The sequence below is a fragment of the Sturnira hondurensis genome, unplaced genomic scaffold, assembly GCF_014824575.4.
Source record: "Sturnira hondurensis isolate 20B ecotype Veracruz unplaced genomic scaffold, ASM1482457v3 Scaffold0006199, whole genome shotgun sequence".
NCBI classification, from domain to species: Eukaryota; Metazoa; Chordata; class Mammalia; order Chiroptera; family Phyllostomidae; genus Sturnira; species Sturnira hondurensis.
Genome location: NW_028078830.1, coordinates 756330 through 777335, shown reverse-complemented (window position 1 = coordinate 777335; position 21006 = coordinate 756330). Strand labels below are relative to the sequence as shown.

The window sequence follows — 21006 nt, the reverse complement described above, 5'->3', positions numbered from 1 at the left end:
GTCTACCCTGACATCCTTGGTTATGTTTTTTTCTTTACCCCTAGTTAGAACATTTCTTTTAAAATACCCTATTCCTTTTCTTTTTTTAGTTTTATTTATTTATTTTTAGAGAGAGGGGAAGGGAGGGAGAGAAAGATCAATGTATGGTTGCCTCTCATATGTCCAACAGTGAGGAGCTGGCCCACAACCCAGGCATGTGCCCTGACTGGGAATTGAACCAGTGATTCTTTGGTTCGCAGCCTGCGCTCAATCCACTGAGCTACACCAGCCAGGGCTCTATTCCTTTTGTTTCAAAATTATTTTCCCCAGAAGTTTCTGCAATGTCTTTTTAACTGTGTTGTTCTCAACGGATCTTACTAATCCTGGATAGTAATTGACAGGACCTTAAGATTTTCTTTCAGCTCTGCAAAAATTTCCTTCTCTTTTTAAAAAAAATCTTACTTTTAACTTCAGCTTATTTTTGTTCTAATAACTTCTTAAAATATTATCTTGCATTTATTTTTCATTGGCAATTATTTCTGACTCAATCTCCATTTTAAATGTTTAGTTCCTCTGAAATCTGTCCTTCCTGGGCTTTTTTTTCTTAACCTCAGATATTTTCTTTGATGTTTAAGGCTTTCAAACTTCTCATCCACATTGTAGATACTATCAGAAATCAGAAGGGTCTCCATAGATGGTGGGGGCTGTTTTAATGGTTCTCTTTGAGGGGAATAGGGCAGGAACCAGGTTTTAGTATGAAGGTCCTTGAAATATTAAGGACAGCCCTTGTTCTGGAGCATAATACACCCATTCCCTAGCCCCCAGACCAACTATTTTTCCATAACTAATTCACTCTCTATTTCATTTTGCTCACCCACAGCCAGATACTTTATGCAAGACAAGAAGACTAGAAAAGGGGGAGGAAATCTGGAGTTTCATGAGCAGACCTTCAATTAATCCTATTCTCTTGCCACACAGCTACAAGCCTTAAACTCGGCCAAGGGGCTGTGACCTCCAGTGCTACTGCCCTTTCTTTAGTCCTGGCTTCAGCCTTTCCCAATATGTGCCCCTAGGTGATGCTGCCCCATGCTCAAATCTACAGTAACGACCTCTCACATTTTTACCATTGTGGACGTACACTTCAGCCTCTTTTGGATATATAGTATCTCCCAGTCCCCCATCATTTTTCAGAAATGCTACAGGGATAAAATCTGATGACGTTTATGTGGCTGTTTGCAATGAAATGATAACAAACACAGTTCTGAGTTTTGTATTCTCTGCTATGAGCTTTGACTGAAAGTTTACCTTCTCACATAAACGCAGAAGTAAACACATTTTAGTGCATGTACAAATAACATGCTGCTTTAGGAAATGCTGAGCTCCGTTACTGGTAGACTTTTGATTTAGTAAATTAGGATAAGCTTGGTAATCTGCAGTTTCAATATACACCCCAAGCAATTCTGATGCATGTGGTCATCTGATGTCTAGCCAAGTCCTAGTAGTAAGCTTTTCCATCTTAATTATTCATAGGGTTTCTCTCCTATGAGTTTTCTCATATTGAATTAGGGATTTACTTTAACTGAAAGCCTTCCAACACTTGTTACATTCATAGCATTTCTCTCTAGTATGAATTCTCTGATGGCCAGTAAGGCAAGTCTGATGCCAGGAAAGGCCTTTTCACAATGATTACATTTGTAAAGTTTCTCACCAGTGTGTGTTCTCTGATGCATACTGAGAGCTCTCCATTTGAAACCTTTCAACAATAACTGCATTTATAAGGTTTCTTCTCTCCAAGATGAATCCACAGATACACAAGCTGTGTAAAGTTTTCCCACAGTAGTAACATTCGTAGGGTTTCTTTCCAGTGTGAAGTTTTATGTGTGACAAAAATAGGAGTTATTGCTAAAGGACTTTCCACAATGAGCACAAAAATATGGTTTCTCTCTAGTGTGAACTTTCTGATGCCCACTACAGAGACTCTGCCTACTAAAGGCCTTTTCACAATGATTACATTCATTAACAAGGTTTCTCGCCTGTGTGCGTTCTCTCGTGCTTTCTAAGAGCCAACCGACCACTAAAGGCTTTAATGCACATGTTACACTGATAAGGCTTCTCTCCAGTGTGTGTTCTTTGATGCACAATGAGGAGGTATCTCTGGCTGAAGGCTTTAACACAAATTTTACACTTATAGGGCTTCTCTCCAGTGTGTGTTCTTTGATGAACAGTGAGGATAGATCTCTGGCTGAAAGCTTTTCCACAATGACTGCATTCATAAGGTTTCTCTCCAGTATGGGTTCGCTGGTGTACAACAAGCTGCGATTGCTGTCGAAAATATTTCCCACAGTGGTTGCAGTGATAGGGTTTTTCACCAGTGTGTGTTCTCTCATGTTTTCTAAGAGATGACCCATCACTGAAGGCTTTCCCACATTCAATGCATTCATAGGGCTTTTCTCCAGTGTGGGTTCTCTGATGTAGAATGAGGTGAGATCTCCACTTGAAACCTTTTCCACAGTGACTGCATTCATAAGGTTTCTCTCCAGTATGGGTTCGCTGGTGTACAACAAGCTGTGATTGCTGCCGAAAAGATTTCCCACAGTGGTTGCAGTGATAGGGCTTTTCACCAGTGTGTGTTCTCTCATGTTTTTTAAGAGATGATCCATCACTGAAGGCTTTCCCACATTCAATGCATTCATAGGGCTTTTCTCCAGTGTGGGTTCTCTGATGTAGAGTGAGGTGAGATTTCCACTTGAAACCCTTTTCACAATGACTGCATTCATAAAATTTCTTCTCTCCAGCATGACCTTGCTGATGTACAATAAGCTGTGACTGCTGCCAAAAAGACTTCCCACAGTGGTTACATTCGTAGGGTTTCTCTCCAGTGTGAATCCTTCTATGTGCAACAAAGTCNCTTTCCCACATTCAATGCATTCATAGGGCTTTTCTCCAGTGTGGGTTCTCTGATGTAGAGTAAGGTGAGATTTCCACTTGAAACCTTTTTCACAATGACTGCATTCATAAAATTTCTTCTCTCCAGCATGACCTTGCTGATGTACAATAAGCTGTGACTGCTGCCAAAAAGACTTCCCACAGTGGTTACATTCGTAGGGTTTCTCTCCAGTGTGAATCCTTCTATGTGCAACAAAGTCAGAGCTACGGCTAAAAGAGTTTCCACAATGAGCACAAAAATAAGGTTTCCCTGCAGTATGACTTCTCTGATGCCTAGTAAGGTGACTCTGCTGGTTAAAGAACTTTTCACAATCATTACATTCAAAGTGTTTTCCACCGGTGTGCGTTCTCTCATGTCTCCTAAGAGCAGACCGACCACTGAAGGCTTTAACACACACATTACACTGGTAGGGCTTCTCTCCAGTGTGTGTTCTCTGATGCACAATGAGGAGATATCTCCACCTGAAAGCTTTTCCACAATGACTGCATTCATAAGGTTTATCTCCAATGTGGATTCTCTGAGGCACAGCAAGCTGTGATTGCTGCCTAAAAGATTTCCCACAGTCACTACACTCATAGGGATTCTCACCTAAGTTAATCCTCTGATGTGAAAGGTAAAAGCTCCCAGAGATGGCTTTACCATAATGACTGCATTTACATGGCTTCTCTCCGGTGTGTGTTCTCTGATGTACAAGCTTAGAGTAACAGCTGGCAGATTTTCCACATAGATTACCTGCATGTGGCTTCTTTCTCGTCTGATTGATGTCACAGTCACTAAAAGATGAAGCCACGTAGAAGGCACTGCATTCCTCCTCACATCCAGGATATACAACAATTACTTCAGGTTGCACAAAGTGTTCGTCACACTTATATTGACTTTCTCCAAAATGCACTGGTTGGTTTTTATTCAGAGACATGCTATGGTTAATGACATTTCCATAGGCCTTACAATCATTACTGTTCTCTGATGAAAATATTCTGTTATGGAAATGAACAGAAGTACCATATTTCAAAGAGTCACTTCTGACAGTACATTCATGAGGCTTTTTATCTTCCTTTCCAACATTTGCAAGTTTATGCAAGTGAACGTTTTGAGAGAAGGCTCTGGCACTTGCAAGATTTTCACAGGGCTTCTGATTGGTCCAGCCTTTCCAGTGATTGACAAAAACTGAACTCTGTTTCAACTGCTGAACCTGTGAGTCAAGCTTGTAGAATGGTGTTTTTGCAGGTAATGCTGGAGGTAGAAGGCTTTCACTCCGACAACTTCCCCCAAGGTCATGCTCACAATATTCCTCTTGCACAAACTCCTCCAAGGTGAGTACAATTTGACTCAAAGATTCATTGTGTTGTTCCCCTGGCTGGTCCCTCCAATCCTGCACAGACCAGGGGCTCTCTACACAGCATTTCATATTCACGTGGAAGGACAGCTCTTCTACAGCAGTATTCTCTTCAGAAGGTAACTCTTTCTTTTCAAGTGTAGTCATCCAGTCTGTAAGAAATCCAAAATGCCTGAATTATTGCAGAAGCCTTAGAAGGGGAGAGGGGAACAAGAAAAACACCAAGTATGAGAAGTGTCTCTGGGTTTGTTTTGAATCCATGGACTGTAATTTCACACAGAATATAAAAGAGCGGGATAAGCCTGGCTGGTGTAGCTCAGTGGATTGAGTGCATGCCTGCGAACCAGAGTATTGCGGTTCGATTCCCAACCTGGGTTGCAGGCCAGTTTCCAGCAGGGCACACATGAGAGGCAACCATACATTGATATTTCTCTCCCTCTCTCCTTCCCTTCCCCTCTAAAGATAAATAAATCAATACATCTTTAAAAAAAAGAATGGGATGGATCAGTAAATAGGGAATCAAGTGATAATGCACATAAAACAAAGGTAATGACATAATCCAGGAGAACTGTCCCCAAAGAGGAAGTAGAGGACTAAGAACAAGTACAAGAGCATAAAGATTAAAGGAGAAATCCCCAGAAAGAACTGAGTCTGAAGGTATATGGACCTCAATAAACCCAAAAGATACATACCTATGTCGAGTTACTGGGACCTGTGAATATGGTATTGTATTTGAAAAAAGATCTTTGCAGAACTTCTGAGTCTTTCTTTTTTTTTAGGTTGCTTTTTCAAAAAAAATTTTAATTAGCAATAATCGCGCCTCGGATAAACCTCATTGGCTACGATACTGCCACTGCGCAAAGCTCAAAAAAATTTTAAAGTTTTTTTATTTATTTATCTTTAGAGGGGAAGGAGAGAGAGAGAGAAACATCAATGTATGGTTGCCTTTCGTGCATCCCCTGCTGGGAACTGGCCTGCAACCCAGGCATGTACCCTGACTGGGAATCGAACCATGATCCTCTGGTTTGCAGGCCTGTGCTCAATCCACTGAGCTACACCAGCTAGGGCATTTTAGGTTGCTTTTTCATTGCTTTATTAACTTTACATTTCTCCATGCAAATGGGTGAAACTAATGTTGACAGAAACTTAAGACTGTGTACCAAGGCAATCTCCAAAGAGAAGTTGGTGACACAGAACCCACCTGACACATGGAAATTACATATGGTTCACAGCAAATGGATCAGTAAAGGTGTATCAGGAAATGCAAGGAAAAAGCAGTGGGAATCACAGTATTAATCTCATGGAAAATGATAGGAATCAAGGCATAAGGCAAAATTCATCATGATGGTCATGGTTAGAGATTAGAGAATTCCACCATCAGGATATGCAGACAATTCCACAACTGCAGCTCCCTAATTTTTCTCTGGATTTCTCTCATCCCCTCCATGAACATTTCCATATCATTTCCGTCTCCACCCATCCCATCATTGATCTGCCGATTGGGTATGGCCCATTAGAAGCTAGGGGCCAGTCGGAATGCCTGTTGCCAACTGTTATTTCCTGTGGGCTGGTGGCCTTCGTCCCTGTCCAAAGGATGGTCTTCCTCTCCATTCTGCACACACTGCTCAATTTCTTCGTTTTCGCGGTGCATATTTGCCATGGTATTTTCTTCCTCGTTGTTTTTCTGAGCCTATCCTTGTTGTCTGCTCCTCTTCCTGATTCTCACCACGAGTGCACCACCACCACACTTGGACCAGCAGACCTGCTCCAGTATCCTGGGTCTGATGCCAGCCCAGTGTGTAGGGCAGCAGGGAGCTGGTACCCAGAAGGCAGAACTGCTGAGTCTTGAGATGGGGAAATTATCTGGCTGTAAATGTCACAAGTGACCTTGTAAGATGGAATTAGAGGAAGAGTGAACAAATACACAGAGATAAATTAACAGACACAGAGCAGAAATATAAAGATGTTGGACTTAAGAGACTGAAGTGATGTGGGCAAAATCCAAGGAATGTCACAGCCACTAGAACCTGGAACAGACAGGGAAGAGATTTCCTCCAGTGACCTCCTGAGAGAACATGGCCCTGTTGATATTGTTTCAGCTTTCTGGCCTCCAAGAATGGTGGAAGAATAAATTTGTGTTGTTTAATTTTTTCTATTTTTCAAAGATTTTATTTATTGTTTAGAGAGAGGAAAAGGGAGGGAGAAAGAGAGGGAGAAACATTGATGAGTGAGAGAAACAGTGATTGTTTCTCTCCGACTGGGGACCCAGCCTGCAACCCAGGCATGTATCCTGACTGGGAATCAAACTCACGACCTTTCGATTCTTGGCACTCAACTTACTGAGCCATACTAGCCAGGCTAAATTTGGGTTGTTTAAAACCCAGTGGCAATTTGTTACAGAACCCTCCGGAAACTAATACAGGATCTTAACTTGTACCTCAATCTAGATTACTGACTCAGAATCTAGGCCTATTTTCTGATTTTGAACCTTTTTTAAAAAATTTGTATTTATTTATTTTTAGAGTGGGGGGCTGGGAAGAGAAGGAGAAAGGAGAGAAACATCAGTGTGTGGTTGCCTCTCACGCGCCTCCCACTGGGGACTTGGCCCACAACCTAGGCATGCACCCTGGACTGGGAGTTGAACTGGTGACCTTTGGTTTGTAGGTCTACCCTCAATCCCCTGAGCTACACTAGCCAGGGCTGATTTTGAATCTTAAAACAGAATCCAAACACCAGAATGACTTAATAGTCATAAAGCACCATTTCTATCACTCCTTCTGGCTGCATAGAAAGAAAAACGTTGCTTTAACCATTCCAGTATTGATGCTACAGATTCGCCAAAAAAGCACTGTCATCTGTGAAGCAGTGTGGTTGGCCAGTCCAAACCACAGGCTTCCCCAACTGGTGACTTTTGAGGATCATCTTCCTTGGTGGTATGCCAGGAATAAGAACGCTTAGCTTGCCAGGTTTACTTTGAGGTATAAATGAGTCAACATGTGAGCTTCACAGTGTCTAGCACAGGGCACACTGATAGCTCACGGTACTGCTGCCATCATCACCATTGTTACTGATTCCTCCTTCTGTTGGTGATACTGGGCTCCCAGTGTGCCCAATAAGCTCCCAGCTTAGGACACTTACTAAGGTCCTCTGATATTCCCCCTTTGTTGGTCACTCTGTCCACAGTCCATCCCAGTCATGTGGCCACCAGTCATGTGGCCACTACCATCAAGACCTCTGTTCAAGCACCCATCCTTTGCTCTCCATGCCTGCCAAGGAGACAAGGACCCTCCGCTTAACAAAGTATTAAATACACTCCTGGCCATTCCTTGACTTCCATGGGGACGTTTCCCTCATGTTGAGGATCCTCTTTCCCTCTTGGGTAAGGTCCTTATCTATACCCAGCAATCCCTATAACCAACACTGTTCTCCTTCCTGAGACTCTGATGTATTCATCTGGGGTTTTAGTTTGGAATCCCCAATGATGAGAATGAGAACTTTTTCAAATGAAACAATGACCCAATAAAGGGGATTGATAGGGTGTTTGAGGACAAGGACAAGAGAAATCTCTGGATGGGTAAGATGTGTCAAAACTGTGCCTGGCTGTTGGAAACCGAGCAAAGGTGGTTAAACATTCCACAACAACTTCTCTGTCAGGATCATGAAAACAGGAAGACAAACTGCAGGTCAGGCAAATAGTAGACAGAACACATGATAGACAGAAGGAAGGCGTGGCCAGTAAACTGAATTCTGAATGACATTTGAAGACCAAGGATAATTACAGATGAAACTTCAGAGGAAGAAATAACAGAGGCTGCAGGTGAGAGTTACAGGATCAGTTGGAGCAGAAACACAGACATAAATTCAATGCCTCCAGGTGATGAGAAGGGCACACATGATGGTAAGTGAAAGCAGTTCATCAGAAAAGGCCACAGAATGCATTATTCCAACTTTAGAACATTCCAGAAAAGGCAGACTAAAGAGACAGTAAAATAATCAGTGGTTGGCAGGAGTCAGGCTAGCCAGAAGGATGAACAGGCAGAGTACAGAGGGTTTCTAGGGCAGTAAGACTACTCTGTGTAACACTACAAATGGTGGATACAAGTCATCCTACATTCGTCCAACCCACAAAACGCAAAATACCAAGAGTGAACCTAATGTAAACTATTGATCACTATTAATAACATAACAATCAATGAAGGCTCATCAATTGTAACTAATGTACCACAGAATGCAAAATATTAATAGGGAAAACTGAATGTATGGGCTAAGAGGTAAGTGCAAACTCCGTATGTTCTGTTCAACTTTGTGTAAACATAAAACTGCTTTCTAAATAGTCTATGATGAAAAAGGTGAAAGAGATTAAGAAATACAAATGATCAATTATATAAATATTCACAGGGATGTAAAAAAGTACAACATAGGGAGTATACTCAATAATAATGTAATAAAAATATCTAGTTTGAGATGTATGCTAGACTTATTGGGGTTATCACTTTGTAAGTTATATATATGTTTAATTATTGTTTTACACCTGAAACTAACATAGTATTAAATGTCAACTGTAACTGAAAAATAAATTTTAAAGAAATCTATTATTTAAAACAAAATGACCATGAGAAGTGGCCCAATTTACTTGGGGTGATGAACAAGTTCTAAATTAATTCTGGTGATGTGAATACACTAAAAACCTTTGGGCCCTTTAAATGGGTAAATTGTATCTTGAAATAGCTGTTTGAAAAAAGAATTCCAATTAGGCCGACACACTGGGATATATAAGGAGGTGGGTCTATGGGATGAGAAGACCAGGAAAGCAGGTCCAGAAGAATAGGAAGAATTCTTCTGAAAGAAACACGTGGCTGACATTTCCTAGGATACATAAGATCTCACCACACCACGGGATCATCTGGAAGTCATGGGAACTTCAAACATACTGGAGGGAAAGAGCAGGCCTAAAAGGGAAGCCTGAGGAGCTGCTTCCACAGTGAACTTATGACAAGGAGCTCAGGGAAGAGGGATCTGAAGGACCTGGGAAGACAAGGTGGTGATGGGTAAAGACCAAAGGGGAGTAGGGAAAAGAAGTAAACCCACGCCTGAGACAGTGGCATGTGCATTCCGTGAGCTGGGTCCATGGATGAAGAGGTATCTGCCTCGCTGGACATGAGGCAGCTGCAGAGAACACCTGAGCAAGCTCCCCAGGCATGGCCTCCCTCCACCTCCAACCTAGGGAACTCTCTGCCCAAACAAAGGCTCTCACCTCGGGTAGGAGGTTCCTGCTCTGCCCTCCATGGGTCTTCACCATTCTCCAGGCGGGAGATCACATCCATATTGGGGAGCAAAAGCCCTGGTCAATGGGGAAAAACACAAGACTTGGTGCTCTGGTTGGAGATGAAGACAACTACATTTTCTGGCCCAGCCCTTATTCCCTGGGGTCAGACATGGATGGAGGAGGAGGGACCTAGAGCCATTCTGGGGAACAAGTTACAGTCCTGCAGTAGAGGCTAAGCGGCAACACCCGGGATCTGTATCTTGAAGGGACCCATTTCTGGAATGCTCCACCCCAGCATAAGCACACCCAGGGGAAGAGCCACAGTTTGGAGTCCCAGAGGCAGAAAGCCCATGCAATGGCAGAGCCCACCTTACCCAGGGAGACTAGGTGGCCACATGTCTCTAGTGTCACGTCGCGGTACAGTGTCCTCTGAACTGTGTCTAGCTGTCTCCACTCCTCACGTGTGAAGCTCACAACCACATCCTTGAAGCTGACAGGTGGCTGAAACATCACCCACGTTACCATGGGGCCACGTCTCCCCGATGTGGAGGTTGAGGGGGTAGTGGCCAGCAAAAGGAAGGAGACATGATGTCCAGAGCACCCACAGGTTCCCACCTTTGAGCAGTGATCTGATCAGACACTGACCCAATCCACAGCATTTTCACTCCTGAGTCTATTGCTGGTTACACCAGCAATCCTGATTTTCTGCCCTGGGAAACAGCAGGAACCCTAGAGGGAGAACCCCATCCCCTGCTTCTCTACAAAATCACAGATCTGAGGGCAGTCAAAGAGGATGTTCTAAGTCAGAGATGAGCAAATACAGCCTGGGGGACAAATGAAGACTGTGGTGTGTTTTTAGAAGGCTAATGCCATGAGCTAGGGAAACTGTTTTTTCCCTAAATCATATGTTGAAGTCCTACCCCCGTGTGACTGTATTTGGGGGCGGGGCCTTTACAAAAGCAAATAATGTTAATGGGGGGTCATAAGAGTAGGGCCCTAATGCGATGGGATTGGTGTCCTTACAATACAAGGGGACACCAGAGGCTTCTTTCTCTGTCATGTGAAGACACAGAGAAGGCACAATCTTCAAGCCAGGAAGACAGTCCTCACCCGAAACTAACCCTGCTAGCACCTTGGTCTCAGACTTTTAGTCTCCAGAACTATGAGAAAATAAATGTTGTTTGAGCTACACAGCCTGTAGTATTTTTGTTATAGCAGCAGACAAATATAGCTAAGAATGGATTTTGTTTTTTAAAGGGCTGTGTACAAAAAAATATGGGACAGAGACCACGTGTGGTCCAAAGAGCCTAAGGTACTTTCCACCTCCTGGTCCTTACAGAAAACACTGGTAGAGCCGGATCTCAACAGAGACTGGCAGGTAAGGGGCCCTATGTCCTGGCCCTGGCCACCAGGCCCAATTTGGCACCTCAGCTTCATGCCTTAGCAGCTAGACACCTGGACAAGTCCCTGAACTTCTCAGGTGTGAGTTGTCCTGATGTGACTATGCAGACAGCACCCCACCTCTGGCAGCCACACAGGACATGAGGGGAGGAGATATGGCCCAGAGACCCAGGTGCAAGTGGCTCATCTGCACTGGGAAGGTGCTTTATCTGCAGGGAGCCCATAGATCTCACCCAAAAGTACAAGGCTGCATCGCTGAGCTCCTGTGTGTGTCCTCCTGAAGAGGCGAGTGCTATTCCTGGACCCATTTTATAGCTGAGAACACTGAGGGGCAAAAAGAGCCAAGGTAACCTAACTTACCTGGGATGAAACTAGTTGAGAACCCGCCTCCATTTCCTCCTCAGACTGGAAGAAGGTGGTGTGCAGAGGGCAGATGTCCTCAGGAGGCAGTGCTGGGGGTGGGGGAACAATTAGGGATTCAGCCACTGCTCAGTACCCCCACTCTCTCGAGCCCACTCCAACCCCAAACAAAGGAGGGGAATATACCAATTGAGGGACATTCCGCTGGGGTGTGAGGAACAGGGAGGTAGAACTGTGACCACACGGCGCTCTTGTCCAAGGCTCTGAAGTCAGCCAGAGTAGCCCAGACAGCTTTCCAGTGGGGAAACGGGCTCAGTGTGCTCAGGTCTGGGCCTGGGGATCAACCTGGGCTGCCCCTGGGCTCAAGGTAAATGCCCAGACATGTGCTGGGGTGTCTGAACTGTGATCCAACAGACACAGATTCCCCTCTGCATACAAGTAGAGGGGCCAATTTTTCCTGTCATTTCATGAGAATGAACAGGGGGAGGTAAAGACAGGGTATCAAAACAACTGCGTGCTTTAAAAACATACCAATGAAACAACTGGTTTGCAAAAAACAAAAAATAAAAACGCTGCACAATTGTCAAAGAACAGTGATCCAGGACCTGGTTTAAAAAAAAAAAAGGACAATGTATGTATATTACAATGAAACATCAGTCGGTTTCCAAAAATATGTGTGGGGAATTGTGACAAGGAGGTTATGAAAATGCTGAGGACAGCAAAAGGCACTCTGGAAGAGAAGTGTTTTCCCTCATGATGTTCTGGAGGTGCTTCAATGCTGCCCTACTGCCTGAGGCAGAATAATAGAACAGAGAGCTGAGAAATAAAGTCTCACTTACATGGAACATCTAGGACTAATGAGCAAAGAGGCAAGAGTGTAAAATGGGATAAAGACAGTGTCTTCATCCCTCGCTGGTGTGGCTCCGTGGACTGAGAGCCGGCCTGCCAACTGAAGGGTTGCTGGATTGAATCACAGTCAGGACGTCAGTCTAGGCTGAGGGTGTGATCCCAGGTTGGGGTGTGTACACAAGGGAACCGATCGATGTTTCTCTCCTGCTCTTTCTCCCTCCCCTCCCTTCTCTCTGAAAATAAAGAAAGTTTTTAAGAAAAAAAAAGCAGTATTTTCAATAAAGGGTGTTGGAAAGCCTACCAGATCCATGCAAAAAAATGAAAGTAGACCAGTTTATAACTTCATATACAAAAATAAACTAAAAATGGATTAAAGATTAAAATGTAAGACCCCAAACCATAAAACAATAAACTTTTTGACACTAGTTAAACCAGTAATTTTTAGATATGTGTCCTCAGGTAAGGGAAACAGATGTGAAAAACCAAACCAAAACAAACAAACAAAAAAACCCAGATGACATTAAACTATAAAGCTTTTGGCCACAAAGGAAAGCATCAATAAAACAAAAAGGCAACTTACTTAATGGGAATAGATATTTGTAAATGATATATCTGATAATCAGATAATATCCAAAATATATCCAAAATTTAATATCCAAAATATATGAAGAATTCATACATCTCAACATTTAAAAATCCAATTAAAAAATGGGCAGAGGACCTGAATAGACATTTTTCCAGAGAGAATACGTAGATGGCCAATAGACATGAAAAGATGCTCAACAGCACTTAATCATCAGAAAGATGCAAATTAAGATGCAGGGTTATCACCTCACACCAGTCAGAATGGCTATCATGAATAAATCAGCCAACAGGTGTTGCATCCTGGGTGGTGTGAGACTGGAAGGACGACAACATCTACTTCATCTCCTCCCCCTACAGCTGCAAGTCCTGGCTTTCACTTCCCCTTCCAGCCCCTCTCACTGTGACCCCTTCAGTGCAGATACACCTCTTAATTAACTTCAAAGATGGCCTTGGACTCTTCCACCTTCCTGGCACACATACTCCCCTAAGCCCACACGCTCCCAAGTGGCTCCCTGCAACTTCTCAGAGGTTTTCCTTCTGGTGAAGGCAACTCCTGCATCCCAGTGCCCCGCTCTTGCCACCAAGTTCTTGCTCTTCTCAGCTGAGCCCTTGACAGAGTGTCTGACACCCCCAGGCTCTCCACACTAAGAAGGCTTCCCAGAATTCCAGATGATGCTCTCTTGTTCTGACACTCCAGCCCAACCCAGGGCAATCTCCTACTGCCCATATGTCTATTTCTACCCTTTGATCCTCTTCATTGTCTGGGAATACCCATTCTGCAGCCAAATTGCCCAACTGCAAAGTCCCACTCTACAACTTGCCTCCACAGGACCCCTAAGAGACCTTAACTTCTCTGACCCTGTTTCCTCCTCTGCAGACTTCTGGAATAGCAGTTCTTACCTCATCATGCCTCTGTGAGAATTAAATGAGTTGCATTTATACAGCTTAATGCCATGTTGACCCACAGTACAGGCATATTTAATCATGTCAATGATACTTGGACATGAAATTCCCCTTCCATATCTCATGCTGGACCCAGGAGAGAGCTGGACTGGCTGGGAACTGCGCAGGGCTGGGGAAGAGGCACTTTCTCTTTATGTTTCCAGTTTCTTCTTTCCCTGACTTTGGCATAGGGTTTTAAGCTACCCCAAGCTTCATGACAAGCCTAAACCTCCCTCCCAAGCTTCTGACACTGCCTTTCCCTCCTCAACACCACCCCCACCCCACCACCATGGAACCCTCAACTCAATAGAACTGAGAGTGACTAGGAATTCCTTTTCTCTTGTTCTGTGACCTTCTTCCTGGCTCCTTTCTAAAAATGGAGCCCTGGCTGGGTAGCTCAGTTGGTTAGAGTGTCATCCCCATTTCCCATACACCAACGTTGTAGGCTCAAACCCAGATCACAAGACACAAGAATCAACTGATGGACGCATAAATAAGAGGAACAACAAAGTGATGTTTCTGTCTCTAAAATCAATAAATAAAATTTTTAAAAAATTGGAGTCTTCTTAGCAATTTCCACTCTACTGACACTCCCCCTTGCACTGCGTTATTTCCACAGCGACATGATTCCACTTCCACAGTCTCCTTGAAATCCAAGCCCTCATGTAAAGGACAGCTTCTTGTCCCTGCAGTCCTCACCTCCAGTCCTGCTCACATCTCCAGCCCCTCCTCTCACCTAGCCCCTAACTTGGGGCATTAGCACGCACAACCACTGTAGTCCCCCTACATCCCAGATTGGTGTTGCTGATGTTGTTTGCCTAGGCTATCCATAACTTTGTTCACTTGGAAAACAACAGTTTTTTCTTCAAAGTGAGCAGAACATTCACGTACCAGTGGAAGAAAACGTGGTGTATTCTGGGACTGGGGTGTCCTCTGGGGAACAGGGTGTGGATGTAAGTAAGGGCGTCCAAACCTATAAGGAACTTTTATAATTTACTTGAGCCAAACAGAGAATACAGCTGAAAGTATGATCTCAACAGACTGAGAAAATGCTTTCCAGAAATGAGTTTGCAGCTTTCAAGCATTCGGAATTAAAATGGGAATGTAAGGAAGATTACATAAGAGTGGGGAGAAAGCAAGGTAGAGATTGGGGATGTCCAGCTATTTGACAAGAAAGAGGCACTTCAAAGGTGTGCTAATGTAAATAAAATCTTTTTAAAAAAGAGCCCTGGCTGGTGTAGCTCAGTGGATTGAGCTGGGGCCTGCGAACCACACGATCGCAGGTTCGATTCCCAGTCTGGGCACACGCCTAGGTTGCAGACCAGTTCCCAGCAGGGCACTCATGAGAGGCAACCACACATTGATATTTCTCCCCTTCTCTCCTTCCCTTTCCCTCAAAAGATAAATAAATAAAATATTAAAAAGAAAAAACAAAAAACGTGTGCTAACGGAGATGTACAGAAACAATAGACAACGCTTGCTTAGGCTTCGCTGAGGCGAAGATAAACTTCTTCCTAAGGAAGTTACAGGCCTGCGGCATGACTACCTGCCAAGACCTGCCCAGTTAGGAATTAATGGCGTTATCTCCCTATGAAGTTGTTCTCACAGAACTCCTTTTTCATCCATGAGGCGTACTTCCCTGGACGGCTGCTAGGAAGCTCTTGGCTACCACCTCCTGCACTGAGAGCCGACTGGGGGTGAGCAGTGTGCTTTAACAGGGAGGAAAGCAGGAGGCACGATTCAGGCCTGGGTGGGAGGCCCCAGAGCTACAAACGCCGGCCTGAAATCTTCCACAGCAGCTCTCCATCCCGGGCCTGTTTTGGGTAGGAGGGCCAGGCAGAGCAGCCCCAACTCCGTCTTGCAGCAGGGGTGCCTCAGCGGGGCTCTGATGCTGTCCAGGCCCTTCCTGGACCTGCTCTCTACGGGATTCTGCGGCCAGAGGGGCTTGAATCTTACATACCACTGCCTGGCCCCGCAAGAGGAGGTACGCGAGCCAGGCCCGCTGCCTCCTCGGACGCTGCCGAGGTCATTTCGGCCAGGTCCTGTAACCCACCCCGCCCGCTTACAGCGGAACCTTCCCGCTATTCCCACATGCTTGACTCACCTGAACGGGGGAGGTAGCGGTGGGGCTTCCGGTGGACGGCGGAAGTGCGCGTGCTCGGCGCCAAAAAACGACAAGTCCCAGAAGGCCGCGCGCCCGAGGTGGTTTCTCGCCGTTATGCTTGTGGACGCGCCACGCAGCCGAGATCTGAGTCGAGGGGCTGACCCAATTCCTCTTTTCCGGCGACCAAGGCCGACGCCTCAGCCACAGGGGCCACCCACGCCGGGAGCGGGATTCGTGCGTCAATTGCGCTCGGCCTCCTTCCCTCCTGGTCGTTTCCGACGCCCGGACCTGCTGTGGGTGTAAATGAAGACTGCCTGGCGGGTGAGCAAGGCAGCCCGCCACCATCCTGTGCGTTTGGTGGAGGTTGGGCACAAGGACAGTGACAAATGTGAAAGGCTGCAGCAGGCTCCCTGTTCTGCACTTTGTCGAGGGTGGAAGTGGGAGGGTGCCTCACTAGAGGTGTGTGGTCCTCTTACCCACAGTCTGTTGGGTGCTGGGGAGTCTCCCATTGGTCAAGATGGTGGCAAGGGGGGGGGGGTTCTTCGACTGAGCGTGTCACAAGCTAGAAAAACGAATGGATAGGGATCCCTCAGTGCGCCAGAAGGTAGAACTATGAATAGGTAGGGTCCCTAGAGCGGGGAAAGCTAAAAGGATTAATGGATAGAGCCCAAGCCTGCTGGAAGCTAGAAAGATGAATGGATAGGGCCCCTGGCCTGCCAAAAGCAAAATTATATGGACAGAAGAAAGAAAGAAAGCCCTCCCCTCCCTATCCCTGTAAGAACTGGGGTCTTGAGCAGGAAAAGGAGATGATCTTTGAGATAGGAGCCCAACTTTCACCCAGGTCGTGCAGCTAAAAACCTCTTTTCTTTCGCACCACACCTTCTTCCCGAGTTTGGCTTTCCTTGTGGCAGGCAGCCAAACCGCCGTTTTGCCCTCTTACAGTCCTGCGCGATTCTTTGGGGGAGCATATTTGTCTCCCCATTGCTCCTAAGTGGTACAGGGGCAAAAGCCAGGGAGGCCGGCAGTTAGTAACCAAGTCTTGACTAACTTAGGCCTATTGCTGCAGAGGTTGTGGGCCAGAGAGCTGTGGCCTTTGTATGTATATTCAGTCCCTGCATTGTATGTAGGATGCAGTCAGACCCACCACCCACCCACCCTTTTTTGGTGGGGACCACTCCTGCTCTTCTCAGACATCACTCATGGTGAGCTCCTAGATTGTGTTCTCGCGTCTGGGGTGTTCCAGTGACTCACCTGGGACAGACCTTGCTAGTTGCTTTACCCAAGAGCCATCTTATTCGTAGGCTTGTTACTTGCTAACATGACCCTGCAATTTGTACATTCTTTCAGAAAGTCTGGAATCTAACTTCCAAAGGGAGAGTCTTGATGGTCTCATGCCTCTTGTGTTTTGTTTGAATTAGGAAAGGGCTTTCTGGCTAAGGAGAAATAACAAGTGTGCTAGGAGCTTCTGGGGAAGTGTTCCTCCCTCTCAAAAATGGACATAGGGCACTAGTGTGCCCTTTTATTCCCTCTGAACATTATCTGTGTGTAATGTGTGGAAAAGAACCACCCTGCCAGCACCACGAGGAATCCTGTCCAAGAGGCAAAGTCAACATGCTGAGAATGGCAGAGCAGATGGAAAGAACCACAGTAATGGGATCCTCCTTGAGTCAACTCCTTGAATCAATTTGATTAAACAAATATTGAATCAACTAATATTGCCTGTGCCCACCTATGAATGTATTTCTAAAAGAAAATTATTTTTGTCCAGAATAGGGAAATGTATAAAGAAAGCATATTTGTGGTAGCCTAGGGTTGGGGGAATTTAAGGGGAAATGTGACCAACTGTTAAATGGGTATTGTTTTTGAGATGATGAAAATGTTCTGAAATTGTCCTGATGGTTGTATAACCCTGAATATATTAAAAACCATTGAATTGTACAGATTAAATAGGTGAATTGATTATAAACTATATCTCAGTAAAGCTGTTTAAAGCCCTGGCTGGTGTAGCTCAGTGGATTGAGCGCGGGCCTGCGAACCACACGATCGCGGTTCGATTCCCAGTCAGGGCACATGCCTGGGTTGCAGGCCTGTTCCTGGTTCCCGGCAGGGGACGCACGAGAGGCAACCATACATTGATATTTCTCTCCCTCTCTCCTTCCCTTCCCCTCTAGAGATAAATAAAAATAAATAAAATATATATTTTTAAAAAGCTGTTTACAATACATATTACCAACACCTATTGGGAAAAAAGATAAAGTGGAGATAAAATGAATATTAAATAACTACAAAACCATTACCACTTAAAACCAGTAGCAGTTGGCTGGAGTGGCTCAGTGGATTGAGTGCTGGCCTGTGAACCAGAGTCTCCGGTTTGATCCCCAGTCTGGGCACATGCCTGGGTTGCAGGCCAGGTTCCCAGTAGGGGGTGTGCAAGAGACAATGGATCAGTGTTTCCCTCTTTCTTCCTCCCCCTCTCTCCAAAAATAATCTTTAAAAAAAGTAGCAGTAATTACTTAATAGCAAATACCCAGTATTTAAATTAACCCCAATTATATCAGAGGCTTTACATTTTGCTTTTCAAACTAGGATTTGAACAAGGTTCACACCTTGAAACTGGTCTCAGGAAAAGCAAGGGAAAAATAAGTGACACCATAAGGATACCATTACCAAAATCTAGGATGTGGTAAATCCAATGGGAAAAATTTACCTGGTTTCAACAAGTGAAAGGAACCTTGGCTGGTGTAGCCCAGTGGATTGAGTGCGGGGCTATAAAGCAAAGGGTCACTGGTCAATTCCCAAACAGGGAATATGCCTCCATTTTGGGCCCGGTCCCCAGTAGGGGGCGCTTGAGAGACAACCACACATTGATATTTTCTTTCTCCCTCCTGTCCCCTCTCTAAAAAGTAAACTTTTATTTATTTTACTTTATTTAACTATCTTTAGAGGGGAAGGGAAGGAGAGAGGGAGAAAATATCAATGTATGGTTGCCTCTGCCGAGGACACACAATGTATCCTGTGTCCCCTGCCAGGGGATACACACACAATGTATCCTCTGGTTCGCAGGCCCGTGCTTAATCCACTGAGCTACACCAGCCAGGTAAAAACTAAGTTAAAAAAAACCCAAACCCCTCAAACCTACTTTTAAAGGGGTCTTCATTTTTGTCCAAATAAACGTAAGTTAGCCCTGGCTTGTGTAGCTCAGTGGATCGAACACGGGCCTGTGAACTACAGGATCACGGTTCGATTCCCAGTTAGGGCACATGCCTGGGTTGCAGGCCAGTTTCCAACAGGGGACTCACGAGAGGCAACCATACATTGATATTTCTCTCCTTCCCTTCCTCTCTAAAGATAAAAATAAATAAATAAATAAATAAACGTTGTTAAATATATTTGATTGAAACAAAACAATATTGCTTTAATTTTAGCCAGATATTGTCGCCTCTGAAAGCCTGTTCTGTTTGTTAAAAAGGATCACTAGCAAAGCATGAGAGGATAAAAAACTAGCTAGCACAAAATCAAGATAGCCTTGGTATAAGGAATCTGATGGAAAACCCAAAAGGGAACCTCTTTCTTGCTTTGATGGTTGGTGGTATTTAATTTAGTTGATCATCTACAGTTCCTGGGGTGATTCTAGAGTAAAAATGGGATCTTTCATCGATCATGAGAGGTAGGGACATCACGGAATTCTGGGGCTTGGGTATGGTCATCCAGGGAGATAAGTTTAATATATGCAGCAAACATTTTTTTCCTTTTTAAAAATATTTTATTTTTTTTTAGAGAAAGGGGAAGGTTGGGAGAGGGAGAGAAACATCTATCCGTATGCCTCTTACATGACCCCCAACTGGGGGCCTGGCCCGAAATCCAGGCATGAGCATTGACCAGGAATCAAATCAGTGATCTTTCAGTTTGCAGGACTGCCCAGCGCACTGAGCCACACCAGTCAGGGCTGCAGCAAACATTCTTAAGGGGAGAGTAGTGAACAGCCAATCCAAATCCCTACACACGTGGGGCTCATGTTCCAGCCAGGAACTGTAATTCCATTGGTGATGCCAGGGCAATGAGAGCTGTGAGAGGAATTAGGACATGAGCAGATAGTCATGGGAATCATCCCAGAGATAAGGAAGTGTTCCAGCAAAGATGGAGTCACATTCTTTATGACCTCATCTCCATGTTGGAAGTCACATGGCATGATTCTGTTGACACTACTGACTGAAACAAGCCTAATTACTAGGGAGGAATGGCAAAGAATTTGTGGCCATGTCTGAAACTGCTACAGATGGGAAAGCAGTCAGCTCACCTTTAGTGAACTTCTCACAGTAAGTGTGACATTTTAGGATGAAGTGATCTCATTTGAGGACATGGCTGTAAACTTCACTGCCAGTGCTGGGAAGGGTGAGGAAGTCACACCCCAAGAAAATCATTAGGACTTGGAGGAGCTGCTGACCTACATGGAGAACTGCTCCTTCTCTCTAGGAAAGGCCTCAACTCACATGGAGGGAAGGCAGCAGCACCCAGGTTAAATTCTTTAACCCTGGATGTTTTCTTGGCTCGGAGAAGCCGAAAGTGCCATGATCAGATTGTGGAAATGATTGAATGTGATATAGCGCCATGAGCCCTGTGTCTGAAGAGTCTGGGGAGGGCAGTACTCAACCAGTATCTGTTGAAAATAAGTACTTTTGAACAGAGGCTTAGAAAATGTTTTGAAATATTATGTGCAATTCAAGAGAACAAAGTGGAGTCATGGAGCAAGGGATGGAATTGGCTGCAGGTTACAAGTTGTATGACGTACAGAATTTTAATGCTATCTCATGTGAAACATGGATATCACATACATGCCTTAGTTGTTTCAGCGCCTTATTGATTAACTTGGTGACAGACATCGGGTCATCTCTCTCTCAAAGGAGTCCCTTGGGAAAAGCTGAAATGTAAAGCAAATGAACGTGCCCAGGAGGCTTGCCTGGGGATTCCAGCACTCTAGGCGTCCAAACCTTGCTCTCAAGGTTCCATTCCCTGCACTTCACTATATCTTTTTTTTTAAGTCTTCACCCAAGGGTATGTTTTTATAGATTTTATAGAGAGGAAAGGGGAGAGACATGGAAGTGAGAAACATCTATTAGTTGCCTCTAATAGATGTACATGTACATGCCCTGACCAGAGATTGAACCCACAACCTACCTAACTTTATCCTTCCATAAGGAACGGAATGACACCCTGCTCACTTGGAATTTTGGACTGCA

At 44.7% G+C, this 21006-nt stretch overlaps 2 protein-coding genes and 2 pseudogenes across 2 annotated transcripts; all 4 read right to left on the bottom strand.

The window, feature by feature from the left end:
* Nucleotides 1-1168: 1168 nt before the first annotated feature.
* On the bottom strand, nucleotides 1169-9237 carry LOC118988170 (zinc finger protein 260-like). The gene is given in 4 exon segments (XM_037047605.1): nucleotides 1169-2000; nucleotides 2002-2873; nucleotides 3113-4414; nucleotides 9150-9237. Coding segments are annotated over 4 exon segments (2337 nt in total). The 5' UTR covers nucleotides 9166-9237; the 3' UTR covers nucleotides 1169-1853.
* On the bottom strand, nucleotides 4972-5127 carry LOC118988224 (uncharacterized; annotated as a pseudogene).
* On the bottom strand, nucleotides 5335-6437 carry LOC118988198 (protein BEX3-like; annotated as a pseudogene).
* On the bottom strand, nucleotides 9164-15762 carry LOC118988195 (zinc finger protein 544-like). The gene is made up of 5 exons (XM_037047668.1): nucleotides 15626-15762; nucleotides 11290-11381; nucleotides 9903-10029; nucleotides 9517-9603; nucleotides 9164-9287 (listed from the first exon to the last, which is right to left on the bottom strand). Exons 1-5 carry the CDS (start codon nucleotides 15693-15695, stop codon nucleotides 9250-9252), a joined length of 414 nt encoding a protein of 137 aa, XP_036903563.1. The 5' UTR covers nucleotides 15696-15762; the 3' UTR covers nucleotides 9164-9249.
* Between the last annotated feature and the right edge of the window lie 5244 nt (nucleotides 15763-21006).